Source organism: Nomascus leucogenys, chromosome 8, assembly GCF_006542625.1.
Source record: "Nomascus leucogenys isolate Asia chromosome 8, Asia_NLE_v1, whole genome shotgun sequence".
NCBI classification, from domain to species: Eukaryota; Metazoa; Chordata; class Mammalia; order Primates; family Hylobatidae; genus Nomascus; species Nomascus leucogenys.
The window spans coordinates 16,895,277-16,905,173 of record NC_044388.1 but is presented as its reverse complement, the minus strand read 5'-3'; the positions used below and the strand labels follow the sequence as shown (position 1 = coordinate 16,905,173).

The 9,897-nt window shown below is 49.1% G+C and overlaps 1 protein-coding gene across 1 annotated transcript in view; it reads right to left on the bottom strand.

Moving 5' to 3' along the window:
• Window positions 1–1,905: 1,905 nt before the first annotated feature.
• The window catches only part of RAB6B (RAB6B, member RAS oncogene family), a 71,762-nt gene continuing 63,770 nt past the window's right edge, over window positions 1,906–9,897 (bottom strand). The window contains exon 8 of the mRNA XM_030816808.1: window positions 1,906–6,513. Coding sequence (XP_030672668.1) covers window positions 6,449–6,513 — 65 coding nt within the window. The 3' untranslated portion in view covers window positions 1,906–6,448. The remainder of the gene's footprint in view (window positions 6,514–9,897) is intronic.

Below are 9,897 nucleotides of genomic sequence, written 5' to 3'. Positions count from 1 at the left end.
GTAAACCTCGAGAAACTTGACTGCTCACAAGAGCCTTGTACACGTTTATCCATTGGGTAAAGGCCACGCCTTGCAGCAGACCATGGAAATACTAAACAAAATGCAATTCCTGCTTTAGAGGCTAGTAGCCCTGTTCTGAGGTTAAGAGATGTGCCCTTTCAGTGTGGTTTCCCTGCTCTCTCAGTAGTGTGAGCTCCATCACTGCTGCACTTGACTCCTAAGTGCTGTGTGGGCTTGTGGTCAGCTGCCAGCCATGCAGCCCCAACAGGACTGCCACTTTTCCACTGGCCTCTGAAATGCCAGTGTTCCCATGATGCTGATGTGTGAGGCACATGGCCATGTTCTGTTGACTTGAATATTGTTTTCAAGGGTTTTGTTTTGTTTTGTTGAGACAGAGTCTCACTCTGTCGCCCAGGCTGGAGTGCAGTGGGGCCGTCTCAGCTCACTGCAACCTCTGCCTCCCGGGTTCAGGTGATTCTTCTACCTTAGCCTCCCCAAGTAGCTGGGATTACAGGCGTGTGGCACCACACCTGGCTAATTTTTCGTATTTTTAGTAGAGATGGGGTTTCACCATGTTGGCCAGTCTGTTCTCAAACTCCTGGCCTCAGTGATCCGTCCACTTTGGCCTCCCAAAGTGCTGGGATTACAGGCATAAGCCACCATGCCCAGCCTGTGTTTCAAGTATTGAAATCATTTTGTTTCAAAAAGTTTTTTTTTAATTTGAGTTTAGCACACAGTGACCTCCACTCTTGTACAGATGAGGGGAACCATGCTGAGCAGCGTCGCTGAATGCCACATCGTGCACTCTAGGCAGGATGTTCACCACAGCTCTGCCATCCTCCCATCCATGGCTGAGGAATCCCAACAGCACTTCCTTAGTCCGCCAAAGGTAGGAACTGCTGGACAGCTGTGAATGCCGTCCCCAGTGAGATCACTCGCTTCCCTGTAGTGTGAAGTCGTGTCACCGTGAATTCTTGGGGAATGACTGCTTGTGTTGGAACCGCTTCACTCGAGCCTTAGTCTGGCCCATGCAAGCACCTCCTTACTGGCCCTCAGCCCTCTGTCTTGCCATATCCCCCTGTACCTGCTCTGCCTCACATTTTACAACTGGCAGCCAGAAAAAGTAAGGCTTAGTGGGCAGGGACATCTGCTTCCTGTCTCTTCTAATCAAAGATGGCTTCCTTGAGGTGGCAGCAGATTGGAGGGTGTTCTGGAACCTTTATAAGCTTTAAAAGGAAAGGTAATTAGTGAAGTTGGACTTGAAGAAGAGTGAGATTCCCAGGCTAGGGCAATTTACCTAATCTTGGCCTTTGTTCCTCTTTGGATTGGTCCCAGAACTGTGCTGGCTTTCTGAGCATCTTTAGTCTGGAGATAACTGAGACCTGGAGGGGCCACTCAGGGATGTTCCTAACTGGTGTGGGGTGGGGCTGGGGATGGAATATGGCAGCTAGATGTTGTCAAAGGTCATTATAGTTCACCTTAAGTTCTTGCCTTTAAATGGCTTTCTGAAAATCACCAGAAGCATGAGAGATCCCATCCCTGTACGCTCCCCACCCCGCTTCCTAATCCCCTAGCCATGGCAAGCAGAGAGTGGGGATGAAGGAATATATCGTACCCCTGACTCTCAGTTCTGCCTGAAGGCTCCCTTCCCAACAGCCTTTCAGCAGAATGGACATTAGGGGAATGCATGTGGATTTACTCTCATGAGTGTGTCCCATCTTTCCCCTTTCGGAGTTGGTGGACAGCCCAACTCCACCAGTAGGAGGAAGAAGCAAAGCAGCAAAGGGCTTTAGGTAGGGGACATACCACCCAGGCATGAGAAGGACTCTGTGGAGCACACACTTGAGGAACTCTGTTTTTGAACCCCCCATTTATGACTGCACCACTTAAACATAGACAAGAAGCTTTGTTTTGAGAATTAGGACAGTTTATTGTTTGACCAACATGCTGAGTCTTTTCCACATTTTACACAGTTTAATGTGAAATCAACATGGCGGCTATGTCTTCTGAGCCCATAACAGATGGAATTGCCACCCTCTGTGCTCCTCACAGCCAATCACTTTAAAGGGATGGGTGAGGGGAAAGTGAGGGGAGAAGTGGACACACACCGCGAGATGCAGGCTGGCCTTCGATGCTACGGAGGCTTCCCACCTCCTGAAGGAACCATATAAACCCCTGCTGCAAGGATTTCCTGATGAAACCACACGCTGCTGGGAGTGCCAACCAGACAGGGGTCTGGAGTCCAAGGAGTTTGCACATTGGGATCCCAAGGTTTTGGAACACCTAAATAGTTCATGTCAAACAAAAATTCAAAGGGTGTCCTGATCTGTGTGGGTGCCCATGACAATCAGAGTAGACTTGGAGACTGGCCCTTGTGCAGTAGAGGAGCCCAAAATACCACCACTATTCTAACTCATATGCTGGGAAGAACCTAGTGTTCTAACCAAAGAAAGAGTAGAGATGGTTTGAGGAACACACCCATGCACAGCAGTCCTTGCTGTGTAATAAATATGGAGTCACATTTGTTCACACACAGGGCAGCAATGGATGAGAAATGGAAACTTCACTAGTTCTGATCACTCCTAACTTGCCGGGTGATCCTAATAAGCAAGTCACCCTTCTCCATCCTGGTTTTCCTGCCTGTAGACAGGAAGAGTTGTGAGAGCTCTGCTTCACACAGCTGTGACAAGGTGACAATGCCTCACATTCTTTGGGGAGAGGTAGTTCGGAAACGAGTGGGCACACAATCTGCTCGGTTGATGCACACAGACATCTTTCTGTTCAGCTGTCCCTCAAGTGGCTCAGACACGCCTCACTGTCCTTGGCTACCTGGTCCCATCTCATCCTGACATCCTCACCTGCCTTCCATCTTGTGAAGGAATGAGGCTGCTCTACCTGCAGGATGCCGAAGCCAGGAGGGCCATCCCTTTATTGTCACAACTGGAATCCCAGGGCAGGGCCTCCCAGCACTGGCTAGCCACCAGGATGATGCAGACGTTGCACCTCAGATGTGTCTGCACTCTTAACTACCACCATTTCAATCCTTGTTTCTGTTGCCAGAGATACTGAAACTGGTCTGGCCATTGCTCCCCTCAGACCTGGGAACATGACTGAATGTTTAAGGATGACAACAAGAAGAGAGCGGCAATAGATAGCAAGGAGGCCTCTGACCAAGGGAAACTGCTGCCAACAGCTACCAAGCCAACTAGCCTTGGATCACACAACTGCAGCCATGGTGCTCAGGATTCTAATGTCGCACCTTCATGTTGATGTATGTATGATCACCCAGCAAGTTAAGAGTGATCAGAACCAATGTGTTTCCACTTGTAAATCGGCTGTTTGCTTTTTCCATCTTACACTCGATTTTCCTGATGCCTGCAGAACAGGAGCTTTGTTGACAGCTTTTAAGGTTCACCCCCTCACCCCCACCATCCCAAAAAAGGCGGCCAAGGGGATCCTGCTAATCTGCCAGGTCAGGTCTAGTCTTTGGGGAGAGGGACTGAATTGCTCAACTGAGAACATTTCCTCAAAGGAATCCTCCAATTTGCCCTCTGCTAACCCAACTGGATTCAGCAAAGATGCAATGCCCTTGCTGGGGTGCTGAGGCAATGCCATGACATCTTCTTCAAGAGCACCTAACAGTTTATTATGGAACCTTAACTCCGTGCCAACTCTACCTGCAAGCAAGGGGACAGGGATGGTGCCTGCTCAAGACAATAATCAGGGAACCAACAACTTCTGAAAAAGGTCTGGCTGCCTTTCCACACCCCAGGAAGGGAGGGGTGGAAACCGCACCTGCGGAAGGGAGCGCCATGGAACCGCTGAGATGGAAGGATGGGATGAAGCCACCTTCAGCCTCAGAGGCCAAGGGGCTGGGGAGAACCCAAACTCAGAGGATGTTGTGTGCATGCTAGGAAAGGCAAGACTCACTAAGGCCCTGTCAAACCAAATGCTATCTTTTACTGCTCCTCTAGGCCAGGATGGAAAAACAGTCCATGGTGCCTTGGATGTGTGTGCCCATGAGAAGGGAACTGAGTTTCTACTGTTTTATGGTATGTTTTTTAAAAAAGCTAATCTTTAGTGCCAAGAAAATAAAAATCTACCATATGTTCATTCACTGAGACCCAGTGCAGATCCCTGTAAATAGGGCGGTCTCAGAGGCCACAGGTGATGGCCCTCGCTGCCAACCAGGCAGGACACTGTCATGTGGACTCCTGTAAATTCTCTCGAGGTAAGTAAGCACTCTTCCAACAAGCACCACTTGGGGGTGTGCCCATGGTGGGGGGACACTGGCCCACACAGGCATGCACACCCGTGCATATAAAGTACATAGAGAAATGGTGGAGATATTCCCGTGGGCTATGTTTGCCTGTAGTTTAACACAACTATGCATTATTTTATTGATGGCAAGACAATCACAAGTTATTTGACAATATTAAGTATTTCTTATTTCAACACGTTGCAGTACTTTTGAATGTCCAAAACTTATCACAATGCAAGTTCCAACTTGAGAGCAGGAGAAACAAGAATATACATTGAGCACATGTATCTCCGTGAGGATGTGTTTGTGGAGGGTGTATACACAAGTCTATCTCTATATATAATTATGTACACACATATAAAAACTAAACACATGACATCTGAGACACGTTCAAACATTGGTCTTTGCCTTTTGCAAGAGGTGCTCAGTGGGATCCTGCTTCCTCTCTTCTTCACCTGAAGATAAATTCCTTGCTGGAGATGAGCTCTGGCATACAGCCTCCTAGGCAGAGGGTGTGTGGCAGGCCCACTGCACAAATATCAGTCCTGCCAGATTCTGCTGCACTTACTGCCTGCCATTTCAGATTAATTTCTGAGAAGTTTCAAAATTCATTCCAACAACCTTGTGGAGTTCAGCCCACCATACCCCAGATGGTCATTCATCCCATCTATGACATGCCCAGCAGCAGCCTGGAGGGAGAGCCAATGACAGCAGGGAGGGTGGGGTTTACATTATGGCCAGACTCATTGCCCATTGCACCTGGCTCTGTGCAGGCTCAGGGCAGTGAGTCTGAGTCTATTTGGAATGTTGGCCAAGTAGGTTATATCACTTAGTGGGAAGAGAGAGTTCTCTTCAGAGACTTTGCAGATTCTCAGGACTAAGCCATTCTCAGGAATGAATCACAAATGGAAGAGATGGCTCTCTGGGGGCAAGTCCTAGTGCCCTAGGCAGCCTTCTGGAGACCCCACCTGAACCATACCCTCAGGTGACCACAGCACAGCTGCAATGGCCACAAAGATATGTCCACAAAGACTTCAACTGTGCCATGCCAGTGGGGTGAAAACATAGCGACAAATCAGCTTTTCCAGAAAGCACTCAACAATATTAGCAGCCGAGGCTCTAAGAACATGGATCTTTCAAGGTGGTGGTTCTGCAGACAACCCCCCCTCCCCAATCACAGAGGATCAACTCCAGGTGGTCCAGCTTCCCTGACATCCAGAAGAAAGGCTTCAGGATGGCACGCTGCCCAACATCACACACTGAATTTCTTAGACTTGGCCCAGGCATGTGTATTGACTGCTGGGTGGGCTGGTTGAAATATTTTCAGAACTACACATGGCACCCCAGTCTATAAACCATGCACCGTGCAGCTGCAATTGCCAACAGCACCCTGTCCTTCTGATGGCCTCTTGCTCTGCCAGTCCCTGAGGGCACAGAGAACACAAGGTTTCCTGTACCCTCAACCCCCTTCAAGGCTTTTCAGGGAAGGAGAAAGAGACGTGGGAGCAGTTCCCCTGGGGGCTGCTGCCGGGCTGCCTGGATCCCACGGACCTTGGTCTCAGCTCCACACAAGGTTGACGACCCACTCTGGCCATGGAAGGACAGAGTCAGAGCTACCTTTTCAGAGGCTGATGTGTTCAACCAATGTTTGATTTAACCAGAGTAGGGCCTGGAGAGTGGGGCCAGATGGCCCCAGACGGAAGCCTAATTAATTTGCTCAGTTAATTGTTTTAATTTATTGGGCTGGGGATGGGAGGAAGGCAGAGGTGATGAATGGTTCAAAGAGAACAGGAAGGAGGAGGTGTGTGGGAAAGGTTCTCTATAAGTTTACAAATATACAAAAACAAAAACATCTTTCAAATAAAAATGACTACATTTTTATCTGGCAAAAAATTGTATACACATGATTTAAATTTTTTTTAAATTTTAACAGTTTTTGGCAATCTTAATAAAGTACAATATATTACAACCAAACCAAAAAATAGTTGTTTAAGTAACAGCTGTTAAGAGTGATGTGATCCCTGATGCCCAGCCTCCCTCCCCATCCCACCCTACTCCTAGAGACAGAGAGAAAAGAAAAATCCTCCCATCTTGATAACTCAGTTCCCTCCCCCCTTAGGAAGCTAGCCAATAGGAAGCAACACAACAAGCAAGGAGTGTCATGGGAAGCCGCAGGTCGGCTCTGCATTAGCAGGAGCAGCCGCCCTCGCTGGCCGGGGGCTCCTGGGGTTTGTCCAGCTTGATGTCGATCACTGCAGGGGGACGGGCTAAGGAAGATGACTCTCCCGGACAAGCTGCCACCCCACTCAGCGCTGTGCGCCGTACCCTTTGGCTACTGCTCTGTTTCTCTGCAAACACCTAGGGACTTGGCTTTTGGTTTGGCTGGGCTAGGAAGGATGCAATACCAACTCCCACCTTGCCTCCTCTTCCCTTCACCCGTCCACTTCCCCCAGCGCCTGTCCACCCAAGCAAAGCCTGTCTTGCCTGGGCCGTGGGATCACCATCTATACCAAGGCCAGGGAGTCCCTTTCCCAGAAGCCTTCCCTTGACCAGTGCTCAAATGCCAGCTCCCAGCCCTGGCCTCAGCCCAGTTACCTGTCAGCCCCACTCAAAGTGCAATGGAGATGAAGAGCCTGCTGGGTTCACATCTCAAAGCACAGGGGTATGTGGGCCTTGCCTAATTGGCAGCAGGAGCAAACCCCTCAAGCTTTAGTCAGAACACATCACTTAGATCCTGAGGATGCTTATTGTGAGAAGCCACATCCATGGGGCCTAAGAACAGCCAGTCTTTTCCACTGGTGCCCTCAGGGGCTATGGGATAGAGAAGAACTTAGCAGAACCACCAGAGGGACTGGTTCCAAATGCACAGCCAGGCTGGCCCTCTGCCTTCCTCATCAGGCTCAAAACCAACACTGTATTTGAGGTTTGAGCCTTGCATCAAATCAGACCTAATTATAGCTGAGGATCAGGCCCTGTGATACCTCACAGAATTGCTCTTCCTGGACAGGGATTGCCTTAAGACAGGGGTGTGTGGGGTGTGGTGGTATAAGAAACACTGTTTTGGAACTTCTTGCTGGCATCCTAAGGATGCTTTTGTGGCTCCTATTTGAGGACAACAGGAGAGGTTCTTTCGTTTTAAGTATTATGAAAAGCCATGCTTCTCCTGAAGTTCACATTTTCTTTCCTTGCCTTGGCTGTGAGGATGCTCAGAGCCAACTTTTTGGCCACCTCTAACAACCACGCAGCCATGGCATATATTTTGAGTATGACTTTATCTCTGACTTTTCTTTGCTTTTCCTACCTTTATTTTCCCTATGTGTGTGTGTACACACATACACATACAACTTTATCTTGTGTGTATGTATGTATATGTATCTTATACCATGGCAGCTTATAAATGAGTAAATAGATAATAAGCCAGTGCCTTCTTTCCCACTGCCCACTGCAGCCCACCTTTTGTTCTCTCTACTCCAGTCAAGCAACCTGCTTCTCTACTGCCTATCATTTTCTGCAAACCCACTGCCAGGAATGCCCTGCTGTTTCTCTCTGCCAGTTGCAGTTCTATGGCCCATGCCGGCAGCGCACTCCCATTCTGTATTGCTGGCCTGGGCACAGGCCTCCTTGAGATCTCCTGGTCTTCTCTGAGGGCCCCTCTGAGCCCAGCCAGCTCTCTCTCAGCATGGTGGCTTCCCAAAGCCAGCTCTGATGACAATCATGTCACACTCTGCTACAGAAACAAAGCGTCCATGGATTTCTTACTCTGGCATTTAAGGCCTCCCCATTTAAGGTCACCCCAACCACCTGTTGATGCTAGCTCATCCCCTTCCCTCAATCACACACCAAGGCTCTTACCAACCAGATTTTCCCCGCTTTAAACACGTCCTATGCTTTCCTTTTTTCCTTTGTTCATGCTGTTCTTTCCTTCTAGAAGTGATGCTCCCTCCTCCACACCCAGCCTTCCTCCCCATCTCCACCTGTAAAAATGTCCTCATTCCTTGGTCCAGGGTGCACGCATTAGTGGCCTCTCCTGCTGAGCGCTTACTCTGTGCTGAGCACTATAACTGCACTACCTCACTTCCACATTAGACCTCATGCAGTGGGGAGTAAAAGAGCCACCTTCCAGCTGGGAAGCTGAGGTGCCCAGGTACAAACCCAAGGCTATCTTGACCCCAGCCTTCTACTTTCAATGACCTGGCTGTGCTAGGCCCCTTGTGGACTGGCTTCTCAAACTCAGTACTACTGACATTTTGGGCCAGGCAATTCCTTGTTATGAGGGCGTCCTGTGCACATAGGATGTTCAGAAGCATCCCTGACCACTATCTATGAGATGCCAGTTAAACCCCATTCCCTCTCCCCCAACTTATGGTGAGCCAAAACGTCTGATGACATTGCCAAATGTCCCCTGTCAGGAGGGGAGGGAAGGGCTATCAGTCCTGGTTGAGAACTAGTGGTATAGCTTGAAAGTTGGCCACTGTTACAGCATTACGTTCTGCCCAGTATTGAAGTCACCTACTACCACTAAAAAAATCTCATGCACAATTTGAGTCACAATACTTTTGTACACTGCACAGCAATAGTTCTCAAATGGATTGCATCAAAATTTTCTGGGATATTTGTTAAAAATACGTCTCACTGGGTCCTACCTTGGCAGATGTGGGGATGGGCCCCAGATGTGTGTTTTTAACAAGTTCTTTGGAGAGTCCCCATGCACAGACAGCCGGGAAAACAATTCTACTGATACTTCTAGAACAGCACTGTCCAAACAACTTTCTCCGATGATGGAAATATTCTATATTTGCACTGTCCAAGATGTCACCATTAGCAACATGGGCAACTGGGTACTTGAAAGGATGCTAATGCAAGTGAGGAAATAAACTTTTAATTCAACTGAATTTTAACTAATTTAAGTCGGAACAGCCACATGTGGCTGCAGAATTGGAGAGCACGGGCCCAGCTCTTCCGCTAGGAGCTTTCCCACAGGCTCTCATTTAATGACACCTCCTTCCTTGTTACGCCACATGCTGCCGAAATGCAGTGCTCAGGGGCTGCCTGCTGATTGAGAGGATAGGGAAGAATGACTGGACCCACGTCTAAATAATGCCCCAGAAGGGGAAACTCATGGTTTCTCACAAGCCTCAAGAGGTTAGATATGTGCCTTTCTGGCAGGCATGGCCAGAGCACACCCACCTCTTCCCTCTGGGTCAAGTGTGGCCCATCACGGGCCACATTCAGTGCCCACTGTCCTTTCTCCCTGGTTCCTGGAACAATGATGGGTGGGCCCAGCCAGCCTGTTACAAACTTACCCCTACTTCCCAATCCCAGCGCCTCTGACTCTACTGCAGCACAATCCTGTCTGTATCTGGAATGTCAAAGCACACCACAGCCCCATCAGAGAGTGCAACAGGGCTGTGGAATCCAATCATTTGGATGTGGTTCCAGCTCTGAATTAAGGAGCTGGGAGGCCTTGCGCATGCTCTGTCTGGTTTGCGGCGTCACTGTCCTCACCTGCTTAGAGCCACTTCATGAAGTGCCCACACTACTGCTGTTCCTTTGCGTAGCCAGCCTTGTTCAGAAACAGTCCGGGGCCCATGCCATGGAGGCATACTGTATTTGGGTTGAAAGTGGGGGTTGGGGGG